At 40.5% G+C, this 15,979-nt stretch overlaps 1 protein-coding gene across 1 annotated transcript in view; it reads left to right on the forward strand.

The window, feature by feature from the left end:
* LOC133059330 (uncharacterized) overlaps positions 1-15,979 on the forward strand; it is a 231,626-nt gene that overhangs the window by 139,546 nt on the left and 76,101 nt on the right. The window contains 2 exon segments of the mRNA XM_061146304.1: positions 13,044-13,262; positions 15,384-15,636. Coding sequence (XP_061002287.1) covers positions 13,044-13,262; positions 15,384-15,636 — 472 coding nt within the window.

The following is a 15,979-nucleotide window of genomic DNA, read 5'->3' on the forward strand; positions in this document are numbered from 1 at the left end:
ATATTGCTGCAACCACATTTAATGTTTTCCCCCTTTCCTCATTAATTGGGTAATTATCTCATGAAGTCCTTCCCATATTAGAAATTAGTTGAAAAACAGTGCAGCAGGGGCAGTCAGAGGCACCCAGCGGGGTGTTCAGCCATCTCCTCGCGTCTCCCAGGGGCAGCTCGCCGGGCCTTGGAGCGCCCCGTTCTCGCCTACCGGAATGTCACCTTGAAGCAGGCTCCCGTCTCTGCACCCTCCATAGGAAGGCGACGCGCCACCAGTGTTTACTCAGCGGGTGACTGAGTAGTGATTCAGTTATTTTCCTGCTATGACAAGGTGGTGCTGAGTCAGCAGAGTGGCTCGCCTCCCAGATTTTTCCTCACCACAAGCTTTCAGGTGTGCGCCTGAAAATGGGTGAGGTCCCTCTCAGCGCGCGGGATAAGTCGCTTCAGTCGCGTCCGACTCTTTGCGATCCATGGACTGTGGCCCGCCAGGCTCCTCTGTCCCTGGGATTCTCCAGGCAAGAACACTGGAGTGGGTTGCCACGCCCTTCTCCAGGGGATCTTCCCGACCCAGGCATGGAACCCACATCTCTTGCCTCTATGTCTCCTGCATTTGCAGGCAAATTCTTTACCACCGGAGCCACCTGGAAATCCCCGTAATTGACTCCTTGACTTGTCTGTTTATTAAATCAAACTTTTCATAGAAAGCCTTCTCTTTAAAGGAGATCAGATTTTTCCTTCAATGTTGGAAGTTTAGAAGCTCTTAACAGTTAGCTCGGGCTTTCCTGGTGGCTCAGTGGTAAAGAACTTGTCTGCCAAAGCAGGAGACGTGGGTTTGATCCCTGAGCCGGGAAAATCCCCGGAGAAGGAGATGGCAACCCACTCCAGTGTTCCCGCCTGGGAAACCCCATGGATGGAGGAGCCTGGTGCGCTCACTACCATCCATACGGTCACAGAAGAGTAACAGTCAGAATTAGCGACTAAACAACAGCAGTTAGCTCTCCTGGGTGTACCCATTCTGAGAGGAGACCCATACTAATTTGACACAATAAGAACACGAGTTTTTTAGAGCTGAAGGAATAGATTAGCTTTTCTCTGTTTATTTTTTATCCAGAAGTGTCTAATTCAGGATACGAACAATAAAAGTAAATGAGTCTTTTTCAAAATTTTGCTATTTCTCAATGTCTTTCGGGGGGAGATTGATTTCCCTTTTCTGTAAAGAAAGATGGGAGCCACCTAGGTTAGTCCTGTCACCCTGCCATGACTCTCTTCTGGGATTCTGCTTTTATTTTGTTATGATTCTCCAACTCTTATCCCTTGACCAACCCAAATCCTGCTAGGCTTTCAAAGTCCCCTCAGGAACCATCTCAGCAGATGGTCCTAAACATTTCCAGCCACAGTGACTTCTTATCCACCCCAGACCTGACGTAACCTTCCCGTTAGAGAGTCCATATTCAGGATCCGCATGTCTTTCCTCCCCAGGGAAGAAAAGAAGAGAGACAGAGACCAGAATGTTTCTTCTCTGTTCTCCTAAAATAGTGTTGGTTGAACCAGAGGTGATGAGTAAAAGAATTTCCAACCTAACAAAGTAGACTTGAGTTGGCAAAGGCAAGAACTGTCTTTTGAGGTTAAATGTAACTTCCTGCTCCATGGTATTGCTTTCCAGGTGGCATGGATTGCAGGAAGGAAAAACTGCCACAGTTGAGCAGTTTATGCTTGCTCAAGGGACTGGGGGATTCAAAAGGAAACCAAGCTTACGCTGGATACAAGGAGAGACGTTACCAACAGTGGCAGTATAAGCGAATGGCACTTGTTATTTGTTAATCCTGTACAATTAACACTGACATGGGGAAAATATGGTTTGCAGGACTACAGTGTAATCACAACATATCCCAGGAAATCATGTAGGATTTAATGGCAGGTGTGAAATTAACCAATGCTATTTTCATAAATGCTATAATTAACAGATTCCCAGGAAGAAGCCTTTCAGGTTCTGTAGAAATTCTCAACAGTCCTTATGCATTTACTTGGGAAATGGTGGGTGTGCCCCTAAACTGATTGTCTCTCTGAGATTTTGACCTTTTCCTAATTTTAAGTAAACTGGTAAATATCAGAACCATGTCTGCTGATCGATTGCTATTCCTCCTTTGTTTCCTGTGTTTTGAAAATGTGTGTTGCAGGTATTTGTTCAAGTTTTGCTTCCACTAAAAACATTCTCTGTATTTGGCTTTGTTGTATTTGCCACTTAAGAATGCAGAATTTATTATTATGTGCTTAAAGCAATCATTTAACACTGACATTTTAAGCACGACAGTAATCCAAGTAATTGTCACCCATTCAGTTAACTGAAAATACCCTCACTTCCTGAGACAGCTAATTATAATGCAGTGTTACTATCTTTTCACTGTAGACATGTTTGTTTTTGTGTTTATTTTGGTTTAGGCTGTCTTCAAGGACGTCCCTACTCTCAGACTTGGCAATCTGCCCTTATTCTTTCTCTGCTGTTTTCAGAAAGTAAATGAAGACACTATAGCCACAATCTTGAAGGAAAACAAGAGGATTTTTGTTTTTCATGAGCTTTGCTCATGACTTCAGGATTTTGGATTACGAGTTGTTTCTGAAAAATCTGATCAATTGTTATATAAACGGGGATTAATTTCTACACATGCTCAATGGTTTTAGAAGATGAGATCCAATATCTCAGGTACTATCCTTCCACATAGCTCTTCACCGCTGTAGAAAGACAAAAGGTAATGCCTTTTTGGCTTCATAAGACTTGGGCTCAAATTCCTAGTATGGGTTTCACCCTTTGGGGAGGTCTACTATGATTTGCCTCACATGGGGATTTTGCACTGTCCCTTCTTTTGAAAATCCCTTACATTCAGGAATCTAGATAATTTCCTAGTGTGGTATTGGGTGTTTCCATTCAGAGCTAATTTAGAGAATAGTTAAGTAGCTCATACACTGCTCTCACATCATATCATATCCTTTTCATTTAATATTCTGTGTCTCAAACTGGGGGCCTCCCAGGTGGCTCAGTGCTAAAGAATCTGCCTGCCAGTGCAGGAGATGCAGGAGATGTGGGTTTGATCCCTGGGTCAGGAAGATCCCCCGCAGAAGGAAATGGCAACCCACCCCAGTATTCTTGTCTGGGAAATCCCAGGGACAGAGGAGCCTGGCGGGCTGCAGTCCGTGGGGTCACAAAGAGTCGGACACGGCTGAGCAACTGAGCTTGCATACATGCACTCTTAAATTCCCTATTGAGTACTTTCTTTTGTGTTTACCAAGTTAGACCTAATAATTAAATTTGTAAGGAATAGTACAGAAGATATAGCATTTTACAGAATAACATATTTTCACCATGTTTTTACGTGTGTGTGCATGTCTGTAGTTGCCCTCAGGGAGATGCAGCTCCAGGCCTGTAAGTTGCTTCTGAACACACACACACTCACACACACTCACTCACACACAGACACATACATACACATACACAGTACACGCAGACACACAGATACACATATACACACAGTCACACACAACACTCACACGCACACACTCACACTCATACACATACCACACACACACACACACACATAGAAGCTCGGCTGGAAAAATGTTTAGTTAGGCAATCTCATGGCAACCTCTCTAAATGATGCTTGCTGTTTGTGATACAGGCAGTGGGGCATTTAGTAACGAACCCCACAAAACATACCCACACGTGGATCAACAACCACAACAGCAACATCGAAATCAATAATCCAATTTCTCTCTCCTGCTAGGGAGAGTCTTCGCATTCTCAGAAATCTCTCAGAAACCTGCTCCTTGCATCTCATTGTCCATAACTGGGTCGGATAACCTCCCAGTTGCAAAGAGGAGTTAGAGATGGGAACCTCTAGATTCTTTTTGTCTTGAGAGTTGGAGGTGGGCCAGGGACAGTCAGATTGAGAAGTGCTTCCTGGGAGCCAACTAATCATTGCTACATGGTCTGTGCAAATCTTACAATCATTTTAATTAGCCATTTTTTGTTGATCCACAGGAAAGAGGTTCTCCCTCACCTTCTCCCCCGTCAAGCCCCCAAACTGGCAAACGTTGAATTTATATTAGGATTTATATTAGGATTCTTTAGTCAAAATGACAACAATTAATATACATTTGCTCACATTAAAAGAACAGTGGGAGTGGATAGTGGTAGAAGATAAAGAAGAGAACTGGCCAGTGGCCTCAGGGATGACTAGACCCAGGGGCTTACTGGCTCTGATTAGAATGCTTTTCCCCATAGTCATCGTCTGACCTGGAGCCAGAGTGGTTTCGTCTCATTCTGGTTTCATCAAACACCACCTCCACAGAGTGGTCTTCACATTCTCCCAGCAGTCACGCTGTCTCTCATTATCCGAGGTGTCCTTTTCATGACTCTCCTTGGTCACGGGAAGTATCCTTGTCCGGAAACCCCTCCCACAGGGCAGCTGACAGTGGATTGAGGAGGAAGGACCCATGCTTTGTCTCTTTGCCTTTTTTTTTTGGGACAACTCTCGAGGGCCACTCCAACTCCAGAGCAGCAGTCAAGGACTCGGCTGCATCCTCCTGAAGGGCCAGGATTTCCTTCTTCCCAGCTCTGCACCCTCTGCTCAGAACAGGTGTCTGTGGGTCTCAAGTTCTCTTCCTGGTAGGTCCTCTGCCTCAGAGCGAAAGACTGTCTTGTAGGGGAGAACCAAACATTTCTGGGACCTCTGTTTACCTTGGTGTTCTAATCAGCGTTCTCAGGTGTCTCCTTGGATAAAGTGTACTTCAATAAGTGCAAAGATAAAGAAGCTATCATTTTACAGGTCAGACTTTCAATTGACAGAAATAGTACATTCTTGCAATATAAGGATGTATATACAACATTAAGTCAGCCACTGTTGCTGTTTAGTCGCTAAGTCGTGTCCCATTCTCTGCGACCCCACGGACTGCAGCACGCCAGCCTCCCCTGTCCTTCACTGTCTCCCAGAGTTTGCTCTGTTGAGTCTATCTCATCCTCTGCTGCCCTCTTCTCCTTTTGTCTTCAGTCTTTCCCAGCATCAAGGTCTTTTCCAACGAGTTGGCTCTTCACATCATGTGGCTAAAGTATTGGAGCTTCAGCTTCAGCATCAGTCCTTCCAATGAATATTCAGGATTGATTTCCTTTGGGATTGACTAGCTCGATCTCTTTGCAGTCCAAGGAACTCTCAGAAGTCTTCTCCAGGACCACAGTTCGAAAGCATCAATTCTTTCGTGCTTAGCAATGCATTTTGCAAGTTGTGATCATACTTCTGTTCCAGGTTGATATCCCATAATTCTTACACCAGATGTGGCTTTTTAAAATAAAGCTTTTGTAATATGTTTGAAAAACTATTTTTAAAAAATGCAGGCAAAGCACTTATAAAAATACCATTCAAATGTAACTTTGAAGAGCCAAATAATTTATAGAAATGGGATCATTATTTAAATAATTCATAGGATATGTACTATTATTTTAACTTAAGATTTCCTTAAGATTCTCCATCCATAGCAAGTTCACAACAAATAGGTCAGGTTCTCTTTACCTTTCTTTCCTAACTTGGTTGTAATTTCTGACATTCTAGTTCAGTCTACCAGGTGCACGAACTACGATTTCTTTGGAAATATGGCTTAAAAGTTAGATTTATTTGCTCTGGGGAAACAGGCTCAGCAGTCAGGATGGAAGGTCAGTGTCTAGAAATGTCTAGCTGTATTTGGCCACTTGCAGAAGTTGCAATACGTGCACACACATGTATATATTGATACAGGGACTCAAAAATTACTCTGAAGGAATTTAATTAGCTCTTTAATTTCTAAATTTCCTCAGAGCTATCAACACAAATTACTTTTTATAATAGGTGGCTAAATAAAACAACTCAGAATTAAATTGGAAAGAAAAAGTGTTAATCTATTATGTATTTTGTTGTGCTAAATTATGAGAATATATGCCCCTCTGTTTTAAGTCATTACTTAAAAGTTTTCAAAAAAGATACACATTAATGATTACTAAGACTTGTCTTGATATAATTGGAAGAATTTAAATTTTATTTCAACAGCTAGAACATGTCTCTGAAGTCAACAAAGGAGAAGAGAGTGAAAGTTTGATTATTTTCCTTGTTACTTATTTAGAAAATACTATTATTATTATTGATGAGAAAATAATTTTTGGCTAATATTAAACTGACACTTGTTACGAGACAAGTATTGGGCTTCCCTGGGGGCTCAGATGGTAAAGAATCCCTCTGCAATGCGAGATACCTGGGTTTGATCCCTGGGCTGGGAAGATCCCCTGGAGGAGGGCGTGGGAACCCACTCCAGTACTCTTGCCTGGAGAATCCCATGGACAGAGGAGCCTGCTGGGCTGCAGTCCACGGGGTCGCAAAGAGTCAGACACGATTGAGCGACTAAACACAGCATAAAAGACAAAGTATTACCTTCTCCCTTTTGATTGCTCCATGAAATTTGGAAATAGATATTGTAAGTAGGTGTCTTATGGGTATTATTCTAGAGAGGTTAAGTACTTTTCGTAGGGCTGCGAAGGTGGTTCAGTGGTAAAGAACCTGCCTGCCAATGCAAGAGACGTGGATTTGATCTCAGGGTTGGGAAGATCCCCTGGAGGAGGAAAAGGAAACCCACTCCAGTATTCTTGCTGGGAAAACCTCATGGACAGAAGAGCCTGGTGGACCATAGCTGATAGGGTTGCAAAGAGTAGGAATGATTTAGGGACTGAACAACAACGCTGATCTTATGTATATAATCATGCATCTTGCCAGCGCAATTGTTTTCAAAGCTAACTGCTTTTGCATTATTGTTCCAATTGTTAATCAAATTTCCATTAGGCATAAAGTATTTAGCTATTTTCTCTGATAAAGTGCTTTGCAAACATTTTAACCAATTAAGCCAGGGAGATACTGGCAAGGTAAACGTTCTTCTTCTGACCAACAGATTAGCTGCAAAGGTAAGTGATTTCATACAGTCAGAAGGAACGCTTCAATAAGAAGTGTGACAAACTGCATTTCTGCTTCCTGTGCTGGTGGCATTCACTCTGGAGCACTAGCTGTCCTAAGCTCTCGTAGATCTTCTCTGTCATAAAGCTGCCCCACATTTGCTTGAAGAAAATTTCTCTTGGGAAAAATAGATTCATTCTTTTGTAATATTGCATCCAGGGTTTGTTACTACAGAGTACTGAAGAACGTGCTCTTTGGGGTGGGGGAAGGAAGGATTGTGAGTTTGGGATTAGCAAACTAGTATATGTAGGCTGGATAAACAACAAGGTCCTAACATACAGCATAAGGGACTATATTCAATATCCTGTGATAAACCTGTGTAATGGGAAAAGAATGTGAAAACGAATGTATATATGTATAACTAAGGGGCTTCCCAGGTGGTGCTAGTGGTAAAAAACCTGGCTGCCAAGGGTTTAAGAGACCTGGGCTCCATCCCTGGGTCGGGAAGATCCCCTGGAGGAGGGCATGGCAACCCACTCCAGGATTCTTGCCTGGAGAATCCCATGGACAGAAGAGCCTGGGGGGGCTACAGTCCACGGGGCCACAAGGAGTCAGACATGACTGAAGGGATGTGGCATGTATGACTGAGTCCCTTCGCTGTACCGCCGAAATCACAACATTGTAAATCAACTGTACTTCAACACACTTTTAAAAAAAAGAAGATAGGATTAGTAAATGGAAGGAAATGGTGTCCTAAAGCAGAAACACACATGTTAAATAAAAGCTATTATTTTCAAAAAGGTAAATGGACTTTGGTTACCTTTGCTTCAAGATGTCACTTTATTTTTGAAGTTTGATTTCATTTTCTTTTTCTACTGGAGGATAAGTTGTGTCTGCCTTTGCCCTACTCTGATGCCTCCCACTCCCGTTCAGAGACTGTCGCTGGGAATAACAGCCTTAAGAGTTTGGGCGTCTCTTTGGAGTCCTTCAACATACTCAATCCCTGTTTTCTCATTAGAACATTCATACTTTTGTGCCTCAGTGGGAATGATCAATTATTTCAATGTCAGTAGTGATACGATTACCCCTAAGATTTAGCAATTTTCAAAGATCTTTTAAGTTAATTAGAAGCATTTTTTGTAAATTGAATTAAACCTGTTCAAAGTACAATGTGTTATGTTAAAAGTATACTACCCCAATTGGCCAAGGAGACAGAATTTTAGGGAGAAAAATCTAGTTGAAAAATGCTAACCTCCAGATAAGCTTGTGAAGTTTTCTTTTTTGAGAAAGCTTCCTAAGTATTGGAAGAACGGGTAACAGTTTTGTCCAAAGCATTTTGTTAAATGTGAATGTACACTTTTGTGAAAGTATTTCCCCCAATACTTGAAACCATAACAAAACAACAGCAGATTTGTACATTTTAACAACTTTGGTTAAAAAAAGAAAGCTGATGCCATTTATAATTTACATAGATTAATCCAATAACCAGCACATGATTGTAGTAATATAGTAACTCGTTTTTTACTAATGTTATTTCTTTCTAAATAAGTGTTTCTTCATCTTGACATATAAATGTTTTTTAACCTCATTTTCTTTTAAACATAATGTCACAGGGAACTTGCCCAAAGAGCCCCTACCAGTCAAACCACTGAATGCTTCACTGCCGTACACTTGTGAGACTTTTCTCAGCTGCCATTTAGAAAATCCTGATGGCGGTTTTCTCATTCTTGGTCACCCCTCCTCATCACCCTCACCTTAAAAAATACTCTGTGGGCTATCTATGGAGCCGGAGAAGAGTCCGCACTCCTACACAGGCGGCCAGGCTTCTTTTACTTCTGCTGCTTCGGCCTCTATCAACACTACTTAGTGATACAAAGACCTTCTCCAACCAATTCAACGCATTTCCTGGTTTAGAAAAAGGACTTTATTCCTCTGAGAATGGCCTGTGTGATGGAATGCCCTCCCGGGTTTCCTGCCTACCCCATCACCCCCGTTTGTTTCATTCCTCTTCGCTTCACAGATCTCAGGATTTGGTCCTTCCCAGACCTAAGGACTCCTGTTCACTGTAGGAGACAGTCGAGGAAAGCATTCCATGCTTTTTTTTCCTTTCTTTCTTTCAAAGCAATTTTGGTATTATTATTATTATTTTTTTTTAGTATTATTGCACTGATGGATCACAGAAATCTTGTTTGAGTTCAGGTCCCTATAAGGACTGGACATGGAAGGGGGATATATGTGTATCATATGAAATGTGGCTGAAGTCCAGAGAAATAGGTTTCATTTAATAGCCGCATACTGGATGACCTCCCGATTCCTCACGCCCCCTGGCAGCTCACCCCGTGAGCAGTAGACAGGCCGCCTGCATGAGCCAAGGCGTGGCTGCCGGCCTCAGTGTGATTTTGCAATGATCTGTGTTCTATGGGCTACCTTCATAACCAGCAAATCAATTCCCACTGTTGGTATTACACACCCCAGTGGCAGAGGCCATTTATTATCCTTTTGATGGTCACACTCTTTGTCCATAACCAAGAAAGATTACAGGGGAAGGAGAGGAGGGTTGAAATGTGGATGGAGATGTTAGGCCGTGACACTGTGAGTCGCAGCGTGCCTAGCATGCACATAAGAACGAAAAAGGTACCTTCTTTCAAGGCAATCTGGAAACATGGATGTACAGTTGTCTTTTGAATGAAATCTGCTCTAAGAACAATATATGCAGGGAGCATTGTGGATGAAGTTCTATATTAGTGCATGTTTGTACTTCAGGTGTAAGTTCAAAACCATTAAGCACTCACGTAGACTTTCTTGTCGTTCAGGAATTGTTTATGAGGATATACTTGACTAGTTTTGTTCCGTTAATGAGCTTTTGGATGCATCCTTTAATTTGGCATCATTTAACATCAACTGATTCTTTTATTAATTTCTATCTTTGCAGTGTCCAATTTTTTAAACTCTGATTGATGCCACGGTTTTCCCAATCCTTTAAATCCAGATGGTATAGTTACTATTGTTAGGCAAACAAATAGAAACAAATACTTAGTTGTGTTGACTATGTATAATAAAATTGAATATTACGAATTAGATGTAGATAGTATGCAACAAAATGTTGGTGTTATTTATCCTAAATCAAACATCCTATAAATGAATATGTATATCAGAATGTGACTGGGAAACCCTTTGTTGGTGAAACTAATAGTAAAAGTATGACTTGATAGTGAGTTCTGGGCATAAATATTTAAACTACTTAGTCATTTCATGTCAATAAATGGAAAAAAAAAGTGGAAATTTCCAAAGGTCAAAGAAGCTACTGTCTTTTCTGTTTTGCATCATTTGAGATTTTCCAGTTTTTTGCAAACAACACAATGTCAAATCTGTGTTTGATTTTCTCTTCTCTTTGAAGAGGCAAAACAGTGACAGAATAATTAACTGAAGAGGTGATCATGCACAGAATATTTTCCTTCAGCAGAGTAGCCAGTCCTGGGTCTCATTTCACATGATGGTAAATGTATTCTGGAATCCTTCTATAAGAGAGTCACTTTCCTGACAATTTTACCGTTGGTAAACCAGAGCCTCTGGGGGGCCTGTTTCCTGTTTGACTGTTCCTCATTTGAGTAACTGAAAAGCACGCTTAGTACAAGACGGCACATGGTTTTCAGGGAGATGATCCTCTCCATCTTCATGGAAAAAGACACCCAAGAACAACAAAAATAAGCTGTCAATGTCAAGTTCAGCACCTTATTAGTCTTGCATAGACCAAAAGGCTAGAGTCATGGATTGGGATTTTAAAGGGAATAATGGATTTTCTTTCTCTGACTGTTTTTAGTTTTTCTTCTTTTTACCTCGCAAAGACTTAACTTCTATGACTTATCTTCTTTTGGTGGTACAATTGCCATTTATTTGATAGTCTTCAGAGAGAGATGAGCTTTTGTATGAAAAATCTTTAGAGTCTGTCTATGAATTCCATTTCTGTTAATGTTCCCACAATGCCTCAACTGCTGTGGTTAGTTAGTCGCTAAGCCCTTGGACTACATACCACGGAACCAGCTTCTCCTTTGGTAATGTGTTTATGATCAGGACTAATTTTGGTTTAGGAATTTGCTGAATTATTCTAGAATAATTCTAGGACATTAGAATGATTCCGAGTAATCCTAGGAGATCTCTTGTGTCTCGTGCATTGGCAGGTGGATTCTTTGCCTCCGAGCCCCCTGGGAAGCCCAGTTCATATTCCACACCATCCACCCACTTAGAGCGTACAATTTAAAGTTTTTAGGATATTCACACTACTGCAGCCATCATTCCACTTCACTTTAGAACATCACCCCAAAAGAAACACAGTGCCCATACACAGTGAGGACTCTTTCTTTTCCAACTCCCAACCCTTCCTTGTTTTTTTTTTTTTGCAAACGATACTTTAAAAAAAATTGGAAAACATCTCCTGCTGTCACCACCACACAGAGAGAGGAAACCAGAGCTTAATCAGAATCATTGTATCTAACTCTTTCATGTTTAGTTTCAACAGAAAATGTCAGTATTGTATTAAAGAATATAAGAGTTCTTAAGTTTCAAATTCTCATGCATGTGTTTTTAGTGGTATGTTAGTCATTCACTTCAATTTTCAAAATGAAATAACTAACTTTGAACCAGTTATATGCCAATAATTAAATCTAATCTTAATAGAGAGGGATCATTGTGAGTAGGTGAGGTAAGCAAGACTATGGTATAAATTTTAAAGATTTTTTTTTAAACAAAATTAGTTTATTGTTTACAGTAATTTATTTTCATATTTCTTTAAATAATTTAATTGCAACACATACATAACCTATAATGCATTATCTTAACCATTTTAAGTGTGCAGTTCAGTTGTAAGTGTATTCACATGGTTGGGTAACCCATCTCTACTGCTTTTTCATCTTGCAAAACTGAAACTACATACCATTAAAGGACTTCCCACTGTCTCTCCCCTGGACCCTGGCAACCAGCACTCTGCCTTCTGTCTATGAATTTGACTACTCTAGGCATCTCACATCGGAGAAAGCAATGGCACCCCACTCCAGTACTCTTGCCTGGAAAATCCCATGGATGGAAGAGCCTGGTAGGCTGCAGTCCTCGGGATTGCGAAGATTCAGACATGACTGAGCGACTTCCCTTTCACTTTTCACTTTCATGCACTGGAGAAGGAAACGGCAACCCACTCCCGTGTTCTTGCCTGGAGAATCCAGGGACGGGGGAGCCTGGTGGGCTGCCGTCTATGGGGTCGCACAGAGTCGGACACGACTGAAGTGACTTAGCAGCAGCAGGCATCTCACATAGGTAGAGTCAAACAGTACTTTTCTTTCGGTAACAGGCTTATTTCACTTAGCATAATACATTCAAGTTTCATCCATGTTGTAGCATGTGGCAGAATTTCCTTCCTTTTTAAGGCTAATAATTATTCCATTTGATTGACAGCTAGGCTTTTCCCACTTTTTGGCTATTGTGAGTAATGCTGCTATGAACATAGGTGTGCAAACATCTTTTTCGGATCTTGCTTTGAATTTTTTTGGATAAACACCCAGAAGGAGTGTTGCTGGATCATATGGTAGTTGTGCTTTTTTAATTTTTTGAGGATCTGTTGTACTGTTTTTCATACTGATTATATGGTTTTATATTCCCACCAACAGTGTTTAAGAGTTCCATTTCTTTCAAACTTTCATCAACATATTATTTTGTCTTTTTTTTTTTCTGATAGTAGCCATCGTGTTAACAACAGGTGTGAGGAGATATCTCTTTGTGGTTTTGATTGGCATTTCCACATCCACGCTTTTGTGTTTTGTGGGATCTTAGTTCCCCAAGCAGGGATTGAACCTGGGTCCTTGACAGTGACAGCTCAGCTCCCTAACCACCGGAACACCAGGGAATTCCTGATATCCATGTGCCTGTATGCTCCCCTTTAGTAATCCATCGTAGTGAAAAGGACCATAACTAGTTTGAGTCCCAGGTGGCTAAGAAATACTTTCATTCAAATTTACTTTCACTGTGTCTTCCTTATCATTCTCAAAATATCTTATTTTGGGCTTTAGTTAAGCCTGGGATTTACCGACTGCTTCTTTGTTTGCAGCCGTTCCTCAGCGGCTGCTGACGCTGCATCTGGAGAATTCTTCAAGCATCTACGTTTTCTGCTGCTGTCAGTGTTTTCCGAACTTGAGTTCGCTCGATGGCAAAGCCAGGGCTTCTGGTACATCATCCTGCTGATGGCTTCTCTCTGGTTCCTGAGGCTCTACCTGCATTATCTCAGCCAGTGGTTTTTCCTCCAGGCCATTTCAACTCCTGTTACAAAGTGAGTGCTTCCCCCGAAAGTCAAAGACATGCATTTTCATCTTGAGAGGCCAATGAGAGCACAAAACTCCTCTCTCACCCACTTACCGTAAGACCTAAAATGCAGGTATGAGTTGAAAAGACAAAAATATCTTTAAGAGCAGGAATGTCTATTTACAGTTAGATTCTCATTTTGGGCCTGTGTATACAAATATTTAACTGGTGCATCAATATTTATTTAAAATTTAGCCGATTCAAATATGTTCTAATATCTGAGTAGAACCCAAAAGAGAATTTAGCAACAATATTTTATCCTATTTTGATTTTATCAGAATGAGATTTAGGCTGAGGGTATATTAGAAGTAATGTAAGTATGATTTATCATCTATCCTCGGAGAAGCAAAGATTGCTTCTTCTGCAAAATGATTGAATCTAAACAATTGCCAAACTCAGGCCCAGACAGCTTTCTGGGCCATTATCCTCTGGAAAAAGATGATACTGTAAAGGTTATCTCTCCATACACATGATTTCAGAGACACTGTAGATAGACAGATAGATGTCAGTACAAGTAAAATTCATTTTCTCAAATGTAGATGGTACAGATAAAAACAAAGGTGTGTGTATATTTTCAATTAAGAAGATTGCAAACTATTCAAGACACTTTGAAAAATAATATGCATGTTATATGTATACATGTACAATTATTGGTCATCTTTTGGAATTAAATCACAAACTTCTATATATATTATAGCATGTGAAAATTTAAATATAGTGAATAACTATCTTCATGGGAGAATGAAATAGGTCTTATATTCCTTTCTTCCCTTCTTCCTCCCCCCGCCCCCATTTTTTTGTCTGTGAGAGTTTCTAAAGGAGGAAAAATAAATATTATGTGCTTGGGATATTTGCTTTATACTATTTGCTGTGTTGCTTTTTCAATAGGAAAGGCAGCTCTGTCTTTACTGGTTGTTAATGAAATGAGACTGCACAAATATCTTGGTAGTTCAGTGTATCTAATTTCTTAAGTAACAGAGGATCTAGGCTCAAGAGAGAAGGGGTATATGTATACGTACAACTGATTCACACTGTCGTATAGCAGACACAACATTGTAAAGTAATTATACTCCAATAAAAAAATAAAAGAAAAAGAGAAAGAATCAAAGGACCTAAACAATGGATATTTTGTTGATTATTGCCTAGTTCCTCAGGCTTGAATCACACATTAGCTCCAGGTCATAATGTAGTTATGGAACATGACAATAGCTATAGCAACAGTGAGAATTTTTCTGTTTTTACTCTATGTTAGGTCCTCTGATAAAGAAATGTATACACCTTATTTTATTTGATACTCACAGTGGCCTAAGAACAAAGCAGAAAAGTTTCCTTCAAAGCAAAGGTCAAGGAAAGGATGAAATGAAGAACTATTTTTGGTAGAGAGCTGATAAGCAGGATACACAAACAGGATTAACTACAGAATAGCTCTATGAGGCTGAACCACAGGGGAGGAAACAATGAGAGTCAAGGATGGCTCCCTTTGCTTGGAAAGAGAGCGCCAAAGTCTGGATGAAGGCTTCTCGAGTTCCTGGGCTCACCTTGGATTCAAGCTTTAGATCCGAGGTTGTGTGAAGTTGTCGCTTTAGATGCTTCTGTGGTCAGCAGTGTCGTTGTTGTCTGTAGGGGCTCTAGCTAGAGAATCGTAAGCAAAATCATTCAGCTACATGAAACTTCCAGAGAATTATGAGATTTATTTGTATTTCTGATTTCTGTTAGAGACTGAGTCGTTACTAAGTCCACTGATATAGTTTGATTTCAGACAGCCTTCTAGTGAGTACGTTGACCTGCTGGGTAGTTTTTAGTCTAAAGAATGCTCCGTTCAGTGGATTAAAATGATATCCTTTCTACGACTGCATACGAAATTTACAAGAACAATGAACAAAGTAGAATTTGCCATTTCCTTGAAAGTGAGCTGTTGAGAGTCTAAGGAAAAGATGAAGACTTCTAACACTTAATTTTGAGATGCTATTAAGTGTCACGTTTTCTGTATTAAAAAAAAAGCATATTGTTCTGCAAAGTGTTTTGTTTACTTAGCGTTTTATAGAATTCTTCTCCTTTGCACATGTGTCGTTGCTTTGTTTTCCCGCAGATTCCATTTTTCCCCCCTCACAGTGGACCTCTGCTACCCAGCCTCATCCCTTCACATGGCGGAAGAGATGCTTGTGGTTGTGGTGGGGCCTTTCATGCTGAACGCAGTGGTACTTTCCTTGGTCCTGGTCAGATGGGGCTGTCAGCTACTGTTTGCCTTCTGCCCTGATGTCCTGTCAAAGTTAATCATCACCATGGCACTATGGGCAGTTCTGGACCCACTGGCCGTATTTATTGTGGATACTGTCCTGGGGGTAAGTCAAGTAAAATAATCGGGATGTGAGTCCTTGACATAGAATGTAATGTTAGTGCACAAATCAGTTGACACGGGAAGTTTTGATCATCATGCCCAATTCAACATGCATCTTAAATCGAAGTTATTCATTTTTTTCTCATAATAAAAATTTGTGGATGTCTAATGCAATCATTTTAAGTGTAATTTTAACTATGTTAAACACTCACAAAATACAGAAAATAGTGGAGATCAAATCCGAACTAATTGGTACATTTCCAAAATTTTTACAAAGAAGGTTTCTTTTGTAACATTTTTGGTAATTTTTTTTATATTAAGGATTTCCACAGCCAAACTTTGTAAAA

This window comes from Dama dama, chromosome 7 (genome assembly GCF_033118175.1).
Source record: "Dama dama isolate Ldn47 chromosome 7, ASM3311817v1, whole genome shotgun sequence".
Classification (NCBI taxonomy): Eukaryota; Metazoa; Chordata; class Mammalia; order Artiodactyla; family Cervidae; genus Dama; species Dama dama.